The following is a 16,182-nucleotide window of genomic DNA, read 5'->3' on the forward strand; positions in this document are numbered from 1 at the left end:
CTCTTTATTGAGCATCCATATTAAATGCCTCAGGGTTCTCTTTCATCCTATGTGCCAAGGATATTTCATGACCCCTTTTAGACCTCCTAATTTCTTGTTTAAATTCTTTCCCGCTTCCATTATATTCCTTAAGTATCTTGTCCAATTTTGTGTTTCCTAAAACTTAAAAATGCTTCCATTTTCTTTTTGATTCATCCAAAATTCCCAAACTTTCCCACCCTAAACTAAACTGGCCTTTAAATGCATATCTTGTTTAAAACTCAAGCACATTGAAACAATGGCAATGTATGAATACATTGCAAGAAAAAAACAAAAGTTACAATTTATTCCTATTTAAGAAATGCATTCCTATTTATTCCTATGTCAGTCTGAAGCAGGGTCTCGACCCGAAACGTTGCCTATTTCTTCTCTCCATAGATGCTGCCTCACCGGCTGAGTTCCTCCAGCATTTTTCTCTACCTTCAATTTTTCCAGCATCTGCAGTTCTTTCTTAAACATTTATCCCTATTTGGTTATTTTTGTTAACATAGTCGTGCGGAACACTTTGGTGCATAGAACATTTTAAAAACTACTATTATATCATTTGGGCCAAAAAAACCTGTGAATGTTAATTGGCAAATGCCTCATCAAAAATGTTTAGTGGACTAGATATTGCATTAAATTATACCCACTATAAAAACAAAGATGGAATCAATGCCGAAGGACTTGGTAAGGCAGATATTGCACGCCCAGGTTTGGAAATATAAAACTGCTTTGACTTCCTGCTACTGCCCAGTCTGAAATCCCATCCTTTTACCAGCAAACGAGTATTGCCTCCAAGCAGTTATCATCTTTGGATGTCACTTCAGTGTCATTCACTGTGCTTGGGTGGCTAATTTATTGAAACCCCTCACACTTGATTTTTTTTTGCTGAATTTGTACATTAATCAGGCAAATAAACTGTGCTCTTACCCACTAGAAAGCAATCCTGACCTCACCTACTTCATTGGAAACCTTTGAACCTCTTTAATTGGACTTTCTCTTGCACTAAACATTATACCCTTTATCATGTATCTGTACACTGTGGATGGCTTGATTGTAATCATGTATAGTTTTTTTTGCTGACTAGGTAACACGCAACAATTAAGCTTTTTACTGTGCCTCGTTACACATGACATTAATAAACTAAACTAATACATAAAGGATTATGTAGGTGAACAATTTTGCAGAGAATTCTGTATGAAAGTAGTTATCCTGCTTACCAGTTCAATACGAGTTAGCTGTTGTGCCAGTGTGTAAGGGTCATTGCAGATACTTATTATATCTCTTTGAATCGATGGAGGTTTTGTCTTGATAACAACTAATTTATCATTCATGCTCGCATTAACCTTGACTGTATTTTCTTCACCTTTGTTTAGAGTTGCCAATTTTTGGTTTAGGGTTTGCAAAAGCTGATTCATTGTTTTCCAATAACTCTGCAAGAGAATTAAAAAAATGGCATGTGGGATGTGAGCATAACATAATTATAAATACCAGACATCAAAATAAAATTCAAAACATGCTGGATACACTCAGTAGGTCTGGCAGCATTGTGCAGATACATATATATGTACTTAGAGCAAAATCCAAATACACTTAATACCCTACTTACTTCACTTCATAAAATATTCTCAAATATGTAGCAAACAATCATTTAAGCTCTCAATTTCACAGTGGGTCTTTGGACTGCAAACACGTGGGAACATTGGCTGATTTTCCACCCCAAAATCCAGATGTGCCACTTAAATTGTGGTTCCATATCTTGTTCCAATCGAAAGAGTACCACAAACTATATTTATTAATTAACAATTGGGAAAATTAACTATAATAACATAAGGTGGCACAATGGCGCAGCGGTAGGATTGCTGCCTTATAGTGCCAGAGACCCGGGTTCGTTCCTGACTGTGGGTGCTGTGCGGTGATTGTACGTTCTCCCCGTGACCTGCGTGGGTTTCCTCTGGGTACTCCGGTTTCCTCCCACACTCCAAAGACGTATAGTTTTGTAGGTTAATTGGCTTGGTAAATATGCAAATTGTCCCTTGCATGTAGGATAGTGATAGTGTACGGGGATCGCAGGTTGGCATGGACTCGGTGGGCCGAAGGGCCTGTTTCTGCGCTGTATCTCTAAACTAAATGAAACTAAACCTTGTGCGCCAAGCATTTTTATGTCATAAACACCATGAAACATGGTAAGAGCGGATCAGTGCACTTATCACAAAGTCCATAGTCTGCTATCTTTTTGTACCATGTGCTTATCAGATGCTGTGAACCAATTCCTTGCACAGAAACCAGTTTTTTAATGGCACGTTTTGAGTTGTTCATTGTAACTACCATTTCTAACATAAAGCATTTCATCAGTCATCAGGGACAAATAAATTGAGCTCCGCCTGGGCATTTTAGTTACTTTGTAATCCTTTTCAGTTATCTGATAGCTGACAAATGGATGCTGTCAATTCCTATTGTGTTGAAAGTGAGCAATTATGTCAAACTAGTAAACAACGTGAATTTGATTTATATTATGCTACACTATCATTTCAAAGTACTTCACAGTTTGAAGTTGAGTCATTATTGTTGGGATGGCCCTAAACAAGCATAAGATTATTAACAATTTAGCATGTTCTAGATAGATATTTTCTTCAAACACAATGAGGACGGCCCTGCTCTTTCACTGGTGTCAAGAGATTGTTAACTTCTACTTGAAAGGATGGATTACCATCTCATTCAGCAACACAGTTCCACATCAAAGTGCATTTTAATCAACTTTGAAGAAAACTCAAACACAAAACCTGTCTCAAAGCAAGAGTGCTGCAATTTAACCAGTTGCCTGCCCCACTTGAGTTGTCTTAAGCTGACAGGGAACTGTACTGAGAGGTGGGAAATAGGATATAACTATTATTTTTGGACTGGCAAGGACACAAAGAGTAGAACGACCTATTTCTGTACTGTAAATTTCCGTAATTCTTTGATTATAGCTGTAATTAACAGGAAACCTTTCAGGAATGCTACACAACCTAGTTAATGTCAAACACATTCTCTGTCCAGTTTATTGGATTTGAAAAAAAAGATTAAAAATAACTTTTTGACAATAGCAACAATATTTCCATTCTCTGGCAGCCTGTAAGGCCCTCTAATCAGGAGTGAAAGCTAGTGGACTGCAGTTATGCTGCTTCTTTTGCAGCTTTAGTTATGGCTTAAATAGTAACATTCTTTAAGTCAGAAGGTTGTTGGTTCAAATCCCTTCGCTGTGTCTTGGGAAACTAGGCTGACACCCCAGTGTACTAGTGGGAGAGTGTGGCACTATTGTAAGGCATTCTTTTTTTTAGATTAAAACCGAGGTCCCACCTGCTCTTTATACTGCAATTAAAAGATCTCATGACATTATTTTAGAGTCATAGACTCATACAGTGTGGAAACAGGCCCTTCGGCCCAACTTCCCCACACCACCCAACATGCCACATCTACACTAGTTCCACTATTTGCCTGCATTTGGCCCATATCCCTAAGGAAGATTGTTCCCGATGTTGGGGAAGTCCAGAACAAGGGGTCACAGTTTAAGGATAAGGGGGAAGTCTTTTAGGACCGAGATGAGAAAAACATTTTTCACACTAAGAGTGGTGAATCTGTGGAATTCTCTGCCACAGAAGGTAGTTGAGGCCAGTTCATTGGCTATATTTAAGAGGGAGTTAGATGTGGCCCTTGTGGCTAAAGGGATCAGGGGGTTTGGAGAGAAGGCAGGTACGGGATACTGAGTTGGATTATCAGCCATGATCATATTGAATGGCGGTGCAGGCTAGAAGGGCTGAATGGCCTACTCCTGCACCTATTTTCTATGTTACTAAAAAGGTTTCTTGGATAGTATTTTTACATGACTCAACCTTCAGCATTAGATTGATGCTATGGGTGCTTAGTTTGCACAAATTGATTGACATCCTTCCTATTCAGTTACAATAATTCAAAAGTCCTCTATTAACTGTAAAACATTTTGGGAAGTTCTTAAGAAATGCAAATTAATGTATATAAATAGTTTTGTTGTTCTATTCTTACTGTATGGAATATAGATGTCGATCTTACAATCTGGCAGAATAATTATGAAGTCGGGTCCCATGCCGAGTCTGAAATATGCTAAAGGTAACTAGGGCACCTATTAGGGTTTTAAATCACTTGCAGTAGGTTGAGAATGAGTTCAGTATAATTTTAATGCAGGGTTGAATCAATTTTGAAAAGCTGTTTCTTCCAGCTGTTTTATAAACTTAATGTAGTAATTTAATGTTAACTCAAAACATTAAACATTAATTGGTAGCAGGCAGAACACTGTGCATGTACACATGTATGAATACACAGTTCTCTCTTGGCAGATATGAGCAAGATTGCAGCCCAGCTGTATCCTAGACCATATAACTTCCTGATTTGGACTCAAACTCGAGTGTTAAACATTTGGTACTGGTGTCGGAATCACTGCTATATAGGTATAGACATGATGCTTAACAGGATTAATGGCATTCATCCAGCTGTGAAATCTCACATATCACATCATCATAGTGCATGCACTACCATGGACCATACCAAATTCAATTTAGTGTGGTCTCAACAGTGTTTGTTAAGTTCCAAATTTAAGTTTAAGTTCTAGTTATTTTCATTTTGAAAAAAAGTTGATCTTACTATAATCACAATAATATATCCCGGAAGACATTTATATATGTATGCTACATGCAAACATAATATATTTAAAACACCATATGTCTGCAAACACAAGGTAGACACAAAATGCTGGAGTAACTCAATGGGGCAGGCAGCATCTCTGGAGAGATGGAATGAGTGATGTTTCTGGTTGAGACCCTTCTTCAGACTTTGCATGTCTGCAAACATATCTTCCTCTGTTTAGTCTGAAGCTGTGTCATGGCTTGTTTATTTGCCATTACAGGTGTTCTGTGGGTCATTAGGGAAATAATTTATGCAAAATAAATAAATAAATGAATCAGGATGCATTTGTTTAGTTTGTAATTAAAAACATCTCTAATTATTGTTTTTGTTTTATATTAATAGTATCATTTATGTAAAGTGGTGCTTTAATTTTGATAGTTTGCTGTAGAAGGGCAGGACCCAAATATTACATGAGTATGTATTGCAGTAGACTTCTAATTAAGCAGTGCTCAAGCTTTATTTTTTATGATTCACTTCTATAACTAAAGGTAGATTTAACTAAATAGAAGTTTAATGGATATCAAAAGACAGAACTATTTCAGTTGCAGAAAACAAGAGAAAACTAGAAATGTAAAACATTCAGGAAAGTTACCTCATCACAGGAAGCTATCCTCCTGATCATGTCCTTCAGATGTCCAATCATTCTCTCATCTCGAAAATCAGAAGGGAAAGTTTCTGTCCATTCTGTCAGCAGCTGCATTATCTTAGGTCCAAATTTTCTAATTCTTACCTAAACAACATCAAGATAATACAATTACTATTCAGCTCAAACTACCAGAACTAAAAGGTTCAAATATCTGCAGAATTCTAATCCAAGTAGTATTTCCAGAATCCTAGCACTGACTCGATCGACTGAGGTCTTATGGATGATTCCTTTACTGATAAGAAGATATTTAGTGTAGTTTAGCGATATACAGAGCAGAAACAGGCCCTTTAGCCCACTGAGTCCGTGCCGACCAGCGATCCCCGCACATTAACACTATCCTACACGCACTAGGGACAATTTACATTTTTACCAAGCCAATTAACCTACAAACCTGTACATCTTTGGAGTATGGGAGAAATCCAAAGATCTCAGAAGAAAATCCACCTGGTCATTGGGAGAGCGTACAAACTCCATACAGACAGAACCCGTAGTCGGGATCGAACCCGGGTCTCTGGCACTGTAAGGCAGCAACTCTATTGCTGCGCCACTGTGCATCCCATTTCTTGGAACTAATGTGTATCTTGAATGTCCACCTGATCTGGGGTGATAGGGGAAGGATCTGTCAGTCACATGAATGTGTGGCTGAATTAAGGATTGATCCTTACACAGAGGCAACAGACTTTTCAGAGGGTCAGGCCTGAGCTAAAAGTCAGTTCTTGAGTGGGTGCCGCTTCTCTTCATTTGCTGATGCTTTTTTGGTATATTGGCTACCCGCCTAACCTTAGACTTGGGATAAGAAAATTCTCATCAAGGAAATTGAAACTCTTGGCATGGATGCCCATGCTTGAGATAATGGAAGTTTCACCTCAAACAATGGTTTTGATGGCAAGGTGGAACAGCGGTTAATGCTGCTGCTTCATCGCTCCAAGAACCCTGGTTCAATCCTGACTTTAGGTGTTTTGTGTTTGGGATTTGAACATTCTCTTCGTGACCACATGGGCTTCCTTCACATTGCAAATATATGCTGGTAGGTTAACCAGTTTATGTAAATTGGCTCTTAGTATAGGTTAATGGCAAACATTTAATCAAAAATCAAAGGGAATTAGATGGGTTACATGTGAGAGTAAGTGATTTGCCTTGTTGAGGGGAATAAAGAGAGGGAAAAGAAGACTAATGTGTTTGCTCCTCTGGGAGCCAGTATGAACCTGATAGGGTGAATGGCCTCTGTGTCATTAAAACGGTAATGCTTCATGACAAATGACAGCATCTAAATGTCAACCACATTCTGATCTAACTTACTTGGAAAACATGCTGTAAATTCAAGGCCACCGAATCAGTTAAATGTGTATACTGTATATTTTAATCATACATTTTAAGTAAATACATTTTTCATTTATCAGTATTTCTTATGGGAAACGGTGTTTCTGTATCAATGTTATTTTGCTAACATTAAACAGCTTTGATGTTTATGATTAAAAAAATGTTTCACAATATCATTGTTACTAAATTATTTCACTGCGTCCACTTATTTTCTGACGTGCTCCAGTATCTCCTATTCTGACTGAAAATATTTCAGCAACAAAACGGGTGAATATTCAGTGTAATCATACTATATTTTAATCTTAACTCTTTGCATTTAACTATATTCTACATTCAAGAAAAAAAAACGGTATCATCTTCCACAGACTGGGGTGGCACGGTGGCACAGCGGTAGAGTTGCTGCCTCAGTGTGCCAGCCACCCGGGTTCGATCCTGACTATGGGCGCTGTCTCTACGGAGTTTGCATGTTCTCCCTGTGACTGTGTGGGTTTTCCCCGGGTGCTCCGGATTCCTCCCACATTCCAAAGACGTACAGGTTTGTGGTTAATTGGCTTCGGTATAGATCGTAAATGGTCCCTAATATGTAGGATAGTGCTAGTGTACGGGGATCGCTGGTCAGCGTGGAAGCAAACGCACTCAGTGGGCCAAAGGGCCTGTTTCCGCGCTGTATCTCTAAACTAAAACTAAAAGACTGTGCAACATTATGCTAAACATATATTAAAAAACATCAACAGAAAACTTTAAATGAACGTAGCATTAACACGGTTGACTAAATTTATAAAATAATTGAGATAATAAGACAAAGTAATTATTTAAACTCCTGTATATAGAACCATCCAGCACAGAAACTAAACTAATATTCCTCTCCAGTGAAATGGGATAAGTTTGTTGACTGAAATACCAGGCAAGCTAATCCAACTAACCTATCGTGAACCATGCTAAAATTCACAAGGCCAAACTCATTTAAGTTTCAACAAATATTCTCAGCAACATTTCCACCGTTGTTTAATAGTTTCTATGAAAAGGCGAGAGAGAATCATAAACAGTTTAAATATGCTTGGTGACAATGGGGCTTTGAAAATTCTGCCAGCTTTCATATTTTACTGATGTAGAACAGTCAATTTATCATTTTCCACTCCTTTGTGCATTTCATTCATATCAAGTCTCAACATTAATAATTAATAAGATTTCAAAAGATAAGAATTATATTGAAAAGTCAAACAAAATTCAGGGTAGCAACAGCAACGAATGGAACTTTGAACTATTACCAAATAGCATAACTTAAGTAACTGACTGGTGATTATGATTTAAAAAGTGTGCTATAATATCACTGTTGCTAAATTGTTTTATTGCGTCCACCCATTACTCACAAGCGCTTCAGTATCTCCTGACAGGAAATATTTTAGCAATAAAATAGGTGAATATTCATTGTGTTCAAGAAGGAACTGCAGATGCTGGAAAATCGAAGGTACACAAAAATGCTGGAGAAACTCAGTGGGTGCAGCAGCATCTATGGAGCGAAGGAAATAGGCAACGTTTCGGGCCAAAACCCTTCCTCAGACTGATAGGGGGTGGGGGGGGAGAAGGAAGGAAAAAGGGAGGAGGAGGAGCCCGAGGGCGGGGGGATGGGAGGAGACAGCTCGGGGGTTAAGGAAGGGGAGGAGACAGCAAGGGCTAGCAAAATTGGGAGAATTCAATGTTCATGCCCTCCGGACGCAGACTACCCAGGCGGAATATGAGGTGCTGTTCCTCCAATTTCCAGTGTTGCTCACTCTGGCAATGGAGGAGACCCAGGACAGAGAGGTCGGATTGGGAATGGGAGGGGGAGTTGAAGTGCTGAGCCACCGGGAGTTCAGGTAGGTTCTTGCGGACTGAGTGGAGGTGTTCGGCGAAACGATCGCCCAACCTCCGCTTAGTCTCCCCGATGTAAATCAGCTGGCATCTAGAGCAGCGGATGCAGTAGATGAGGTTGGAGGAGATACAGGTGAACCTTTGTCGCACCTGGAACGACTGCTTGGGTCCTTGAATGGAGTCGAGGGGGGAGGTAAAGGGACAGGTGTTGCATTTCTTGTGGTTGCAACGGAAAGTGCCCGGGGAGGGGGTGGTACGGGAGGGAAGGGAAGAATTGACAAGGGAGTTGCGGAGGGAGCGGTCTTTGCGGAAGGCAGACATGGGGGGAGATGGGAAGATGTGGCGAGTGGTGGGGTCACGTTGGAGGTGGCGAAAATGGCGGAGGATGATTTGTTGTATTTACCGGCTGGTGGGGTGAAAGGTGAGGACTAGGGGGACTCTGCCCTTGTTGCGAGTGCGGGGATGGGGAGAGAGAGCAGTGTTGCGGGGTATGGAAGAGACCCTGGTGCGAGCCTCATCTATGGTGGAGGAGGGGAATCCCCGTTCCCTGAAGAGCGAGGACATTTCCGATGCCCTGGTGTGGAACGAATATTCATTGTAATCTCTGCCCTAAACTGCATTACCATCCAATTTCCCTATCAAAGACGTTCAATGGACTGAACTCAGCGGAAAACCTCACCTTATAGTTCTTGCAAGAATCAAAATTCTACAAGTAAATTTAAGTTCATGTTATAAACAAATTTTGTCGAGATTCATTGTGGCATACACTTTGGAAAGTTTTTATCTCAGCAGTAGTATCGAAAAATAAACTAGAATGGGCTTTAGTCCGCCACTTCAACTGCAATCAAACTCCACTTTATTTTTGATCCATCAACCTCATCTCAACATAATCCTCATGAATTCCAACCTCCAGTTTGCATTCCCTTTTCAACTTTCCATTTCTCACCAATGAAAATTGTTATTGGAATGTCCTTGAACATTTCATCACACAATTGTTGTAATCTTTTCTGTCATTCTGCTTTTCAGTACCTTTTGCCATTAAAATTTTCAGATCAACGATATCACCCACCTTACCCCTATCATGCAATCGCTATCAACCGGTATTTCGGTTAAATGGAAGATGATACCTATGATCAGCCGTGCTATTTTTCTGAAATGGGCATTGAATGTCGGAGAATTGAAACAAAAGCTGGAAAAAGCTGAGGTTGATATTAAGCAGCAAGATGAGTTTTATGTATCTACAGTGCCAGCAGGTGGAGCTTCATGCAGACATGAAAATCAATGAATATGACCTTACTATATGCAGAGTGATTGAGTAATATCCATGTCTATACATGTGCTCCATCTTGGACTAATGGAGCTTGTATTGCGATAGGTGCGCAATTGAAGAGGCTCCTTAATGTTGAAAAATTGACAGTGCGAAGGAAACCTAGCTGCCTGATTATCTGTTGTTATTGCTCGGTGCCAGAGTCTTTGCTTTAACAAGACAGACAGAATTCATCACCACAGTGACTGATGGATTCAATTAAATCACGTGTTGGCTTGGAATGATCATACTAAATTAGGCTGTAGTCATTTCAAAGCCACGGGAAGGGTTGTGTGCATGGTGAATTGCTCCTAAAGCTCACAGTTATGAGGTGCACAACTGGGTAACTATATCTCCAACCAACTGCACATCATGCAAGAACTACGCTGTAGATATTCAGAGAGCTGGTTCCAAGGTGGTGAGCACATGGCTGTTTGGCTGATGGATGCCGGGAACTGAGAGCTGTATTGAATTCTACTCGAAGATAGACACAAAATGCAGGAGTAAATCAGCAGGTCAGGCAGCATCTCTGAACATAAGGAATAGGTGATGTTTCAGGTTGAGACCCTATTCAGGCTCTCTTGGATTTGCACCTATGCATTAAACATAAACGCTAATTTAACTCTAACCTGCAAATATTTTGTTCAGTGGTGGGGTAATTTGACTCTGATAGAAGAGACTGAGCCACAAATATACTCAATGTCACATAAAACATCAATACTGGAGTTGGTTGAAGATTACTGATCTTGATTAGAGCAGATAAAGAACTCCTGTTTTTTTTTAAACCTAGCATTCACAGTTAATTTGCCTGTCGCAATGGAACATTACTATAGGTTTGGCTTTTATGTGGTCTCAGGGACAGCTCCCGCAGCTCATTACTCTGAAGCAGAGCTACAACCTCACCCCTATAGGATATGGACTTTATTGATTAACTGGATAAATTCTTAAAACATGTTCTCATTTTGTCTGCAAATAGTATAATTAAAACGCACTGTATTACTTGAAAATTAAAAAAAACTATAAATGCTGGAAATCTGAAACAAAAGCAGAAAATACTTGAAATATTCAAGTGAATCAGCATAAGGTATGTGGAAAAATCACTCAACATTACAGGTCAATAACCTGTCATCAAAATGTGGTGGATTAATATGTGTTAAAAGGGGGTGATGAGGCCGGAAGGGGGGGGAGGGAGGGGTGTTGGAATAAAGATTTCAAGGTGAAACAGTGCTTTCGGAGGCACTTAGTGAATGAGGGCAGTTGGAGAGTGAATGAAAGGCTAAAGAACATTCTGGAACTGTGAAAGGAAGAACAAACAGTGGCTGGAAAACATAAACGGTGGCTGAAAATACTCAGGCAGTTTCTGCAGACAAAAAAACTGAAATAATATTACAGGCGGGTGCCTTTACATAAGAACTGGTCAGTTCTAACACAGACAGGGAGGCTGATTAGCTGCGATCGTTGAATTCTGTATTAAGTTCCAAGGGTGCACTGTCAGACATGTTGATCTTTAAGCTCCAAGGTTATGCATTGTCAGACATGTTGATCTTTAAAAAAAGACAGTGCTGGAGTAACTCAGCAGGTCAGGCAGCATCTCTGGAGAGCCCGGATAAGTGATGTTTTGTGTCGGGACCCTTCTACAGGCCAATCTTTCATTCTATTGTCCAATTCCACCAATTGAATTTAATATTAAGAAACTCACAATAATACATATTTTCTGGGAGCAATCACAGTGATTATCATTTTCCTAAGTATTCTGGTTAAAAGCACTTACATCAAATGTCCCTTATCTATTAACAAACAAAATTCTAGCCAATCTTGTTGGCATTTGTACAATCTTGCTATGTGGAAAATGGCTCCGAGGTTTGCTTGTATAGAATGACTGCACTTTGGAGTAATTTAGTACCCGTGAAGCATTTGTAATGGATGTAAGCATTAGTATTTCAACAAAGCAGAATATTAAGTTGACAGCTTGCAGAGCATTATCTTATTGGGAGATTTAGTAGAGTTATTAAGTTCCCTCAGACTATTGAGTTAAGTACAATTCATAATATTGCAGAAGGAGTGGGATATAGGACAAACAAAGGCAAATGGGACAAGCTAAGGGGGCATCTTGGTTGGCATGGACGAGTTAGGCCAAAGGGTTTGTTTCTGTGCTTTATGACACCATGTCTCTAATGCCACAAAATTGGTTTTATTCAATTATGCACCAGAAATATGATGAAAGCATTGGAGATAATTTCCCATGCCAACCAATATGTTGGGGAAAAGCATTAAAGATGTTTCCACATTTATGTATGGCACCGCTATCATGGAACTATGGAACTGAAATGATTTTTTTCCGTCTACCACATTTCATTAAAAATAATAGATTATTGTTATCAACAGTTTATTATTTTAAGTTCAAATTAATTAGGAATAATGGTAACAAAATTGACAATCAGGAGCATTTTAATATGAGAAAAACTTTTTTTTTCCAATGATGCAATTAAAATATTGTTATATTCTAAAGATGTATTTAAGTACAACTGACCTTGTCAAGTTCTGGCTCGTCCAGACTCTGCTGCTCTATGCACATGCGACAAACCTTTGATAAAAGCTCCTTGGGTTCGATGAATAATCTTGAACTTAGTAGAAACGTAAATATATATGCTTTCTGTAAGAAAAAAAACACATGTTTAGTGTTATAAAAGCATCTGTAGTGCACACACTTTCTTTTCTATTGTTACTGAGCAAGTGCACAATGGGATATTTTAATGGGCAACTTTAACAATGGCAAACATCCAAATCATTTTAGAAGGTAGACAAAAATGCTGGAGAAACTCAGCGGGTGAGGCAGCATCTATGGAGCGAAGGAAATAGGCAATGTTTCGGGCCGAAACCACTTCAGATGCTGGTTTATACCGAAGATAAACACAAAATGTTGGAGTAACTCAGCGGGTCAGGCAGCAACTCTCGAGAAAAAGATTAGGTGGCGTTTCAGGTTGGAATCATTTGACTTTGATTATCTTCGGTATAAACCAGCATCTGCAGGTCTGCTCCACTGTGAAATCTCCCACTTTGAAGAAGTTCTCCTCTCTCTGATGGTAGTTCTGCAGAGGAAACAACCCAAGAAGAAATTAGAGCGCTGGAGTAACTCACCAAGTCAGGCAGCATCTCTGGAGAAAAATGATGGGTGACATTTTGGGTTGGGACCCTTCTTCAGCCTGCAGAACTACCATCAGAGAGAGGAGAACTTCTTCAAAGTGGGAGATTTCTCAGTGGAGCAGACCTGCAGATGCTGGTTTATACCGAAGATAATCAAAGTCTAAAGAAGGGTTCCAACCTGAAACGTCACCTAATCTTTTTCTCGAGAGATGCTGTCTGACCCGCTGAGTTACTCCAACATTTTGTGTTTATCTTCGGTATAAAACCAGCATCTGCAGTTCATTCCTACACAAGTTACTCCAACTCTTTTGTGTCTATCTTTTGTATAGACTGCATGAGATAGGTTTGGAGAACAATTTTGTTTGCTGAAATTGCAAGATGCAACAGTGTAAACATAGTTTAGTGCAATGGGCTAAGATGGCTGAAGGTTCTGTCACTTCAGATCACAGTTAGAGGGATGGAGAAAGTCGCACAAGCCAATAGGCGATAACAAAATAAATGTTCTGGCTTTCAACTGTATGTTTGAAACAAGGAACCAACGCCAGCTGCTTCAGGTGGGCATCATGACCAAGTACCACTTACCCAGAGACAGGGTGTAGTTAAGATTATTTTACATCGATTACAATTTCTGTCAGCAATGGATTACAAATTTGGTGCAAATGAAACTAGAGGATTTGAGACGGGAGTTATTGAATACAGTTAGAACAAATAGGAATAAAGGAAATGTGGGGATAAAAGATGAATGATATTTCAAGAATGGAAAGTACTTTTGGCAGTTGGTAAAGATAAAAAAATAAATCCTAGTTTATGGGGCAGGGCAACTTGCTGGACAAGCTATTCCAATCAATGATAAATATCATTGAACTATTGTTTTTTTGTCTTTTCTCTGCTGCAGTGCAGGACAGAGACAAAGCCTTTGATACGTGCTGTTTATTCGAGAGTCAAGAATGCCCTAACTTGTTTTTTTCTACAACAAATTTTCTGTTTTTATTTCAGATTTGAGGCATCCGCAGTATTTAACATTTCAGTTTCAAAGGTCTTTTATTGTTACATGTACCAATTAAGGTACAGTGATATGCAAATTACCATGCAGCCATACCAAAAAAAAAAAACAAGACACACAACTACATACAAGTTAACATAAACTTCCACCACAGCGGATTCCCCACATTCTTCACTGTGATGGAAGGCAAAAAAGTCCAATCTTCTTCCTCTTTATTCTCCCGCGGTCGGGGCAGTTGAACCATCTGTCAGGGCAATAGAAGCTCCCGCAGCTGACGGTCGAAGCTCCCGCGTCAGTTGCAATCGAAACTCACGCGTCGGGGCAGTTTCCGTCAGAGACCGACTTCGGGAACTCTTGTGGCTTGGAGTTCCCGAAGTCGGCCTCTGACCAAGAGACTGCGAGTTCCGTGATGTTGTCCGCAAGCACGCACGGTTGGAGCTCTGAGGTCGATCCCTGGCAAAGGGATCGCGGGCTCCACGGTGTTAAAGTCGGTCTCCAGCAAAGGCCGCCAACTGCTCGATGTTCGGCCACAGTGCGGATGGACATACGATACGGAGAAAAATCGCATCACCGTCGAGATAAGAGATTTGGAAAGGTTTGACCCCAACCCCCCCCTCACCCCACACATAAAGCAAGCTGAAGAACGCTAAAACACTAAAAACATACATTTAACACATACTATTAAAACACAAAGAAGGAATGTGCAGACAGACTCTTGGCGAGGCAGCCATTGCTGGCGCCACCTGGTGGTGAGGATTCATTGGCTGAAATATGTAGTTCTGGCATCCCAGGTTGAAATATAAAATGTAGGCTTCTTTGTGTAGTTAGAGGCAGTTTGAGAGATAGGACTAAAACCAAACCAACCCAATAAAGGGATAGGGCAGTTGAAATATCGCCTTCTCCTATTTTATTAAGATAGCAGCAGATTTAGACTTTAGACGGGGGGTGGAGGATTGCAACCTTCACGCTGTTTCGATGGATGCAATCAACCCGACGTGCACAATCAAATAACATCAAATAGAACAAGTTGTCCTACAACTTTAGGCTCTGATCGCCATACGCAAGAAGAAGAAGAAGACTTTAGACTGTAGAGATAGTGTGGAAATAGGCTCTTCGGCTCATGAAGTTCGTGCCGACCAGCGATCACGCCGCACATCAGCACTATCCTACATACAATTTACAATTTTTAGCAAAGCCAATTAACCTGTATGTCTTTGGAGTGTGGGAGGAAACCGGAGTACCCGGAGAAAACCCACGTGGTCACGGGGAGAACGTACAAACTCTGTACAGACAGCACCTGTAGTGAGGATGGAACCTGGGTCACTGGCACTGTAAGGCAGCAACCCTACCTCCGTGCCATCCTTTTTAGGTAAATGTGTGGAATTTGCTTTGTTGTTACTCTGTTTTGGCTGATGAAAGAAAGCAGCAAAATATTTTCTTATCTTCGGCCTTGTTTCTAGCAAACCTATTTTCAGTTTCCCTATGGATTCATTGTTTTAGAATGGAATAGGGCAAAGGAAATGCTATTCAGTATGTAACACAGATATAGACAGGTCCGCATATTATTGTCCTATCATTTAATTAGACATAAAACAGTGTTGCTTCTTCCTATGGGAATTAATAGCATCTAAAAGAAAATCCAGAACCTGTAACATTTGTTGTTTTCACTGTGCACAGGACTCCTATCTTACAAAGGAATGAAAGAATACCAACAAGGCACGACGTGGCGATGAGAAATGGACCATAACTGACAAGAAAAATAAGTCATGGGTTTCGAGGGATGTGAGTTTACAATATGGTACGGGCTAGGATAACATATGAAGAAGGTCATGAATTTTGCAAAGCTGATTTTGATGGCTGAGGATAAAGTTTGGAAAAATAAAATGAAAAACCATCTTGTTAAAGTCATGACATTAAACATCAAAGGGAAACATTTAAAATACCATTCCAATGAACAGGAAAATATCCTGATTAAAAAAAAGAATAAAGTAAACATGAAGAAGTGGGAAGTCTAAATTGTGAACTGGTTGCGCTAAAAAGCCTGGTTTTCTGCAGTGTGCACAAAGTTATTTCAGGCCATTCTTTAAAGCCATCATTTTAACTGGAGTTAAGGATTGAGGCACTTATTCGGATATGTTCCACAGTGCATTACTTTCACTTTGCATTAAATCAATAGAGAGCAAGTGAAATAGG

General features: G+C 39.8%; 1 protein-coding gene across 2 annotated transcripts in view; it reads right to left on the minus strand.

Moving 5' to 3' along the window:
• LOC116978326 (ras-GEF domain-containing family member 1C-like) overlaps window positions 1-16,182 on the minus strand; it is a 51,027-nt gene that overhangs the window by 17,423 nt on the left and 17,422 nt on the right. For both annotated transcript variants that reach the window (XM_033029407.1, XM_033029406.1), the window contains 3 exons: window positions 12,373-12,495; window positions 5,312-5,449; window positions 1,242-1,454 (listed from right to left, as the gene is read on the minus strand). In XM_033029407.1, coding sequence (XP_032885298.1) covers window positions 1,242-1,454; window positions 5,312-5,449; window positions 12,373-12,495 — 474 coding nt within the window. The remainder of the gene's footprint in view (window positions 1-1,241; window positions 1,455-5,311; window positions 5,450-12,372; window positions 12,496-16,182) is intronic.

This window comes from Amblyraja radiata, chromosome 11, assembly GCF_010909765.2.
Source record: "Amblyraja radiata isolate CabotCenter1 chromosome 11, sAmbRad1.1.pri, whole genome shotgun sequence".
In the NCBI taxonomy this organism is placed as follows: domain Eukaryota; kingdom Metazoa; phylum Chordata; class Chondrichthyes; order Rajiformes; family Rajidae; genus Amblyraja; species Amblyraja radiata.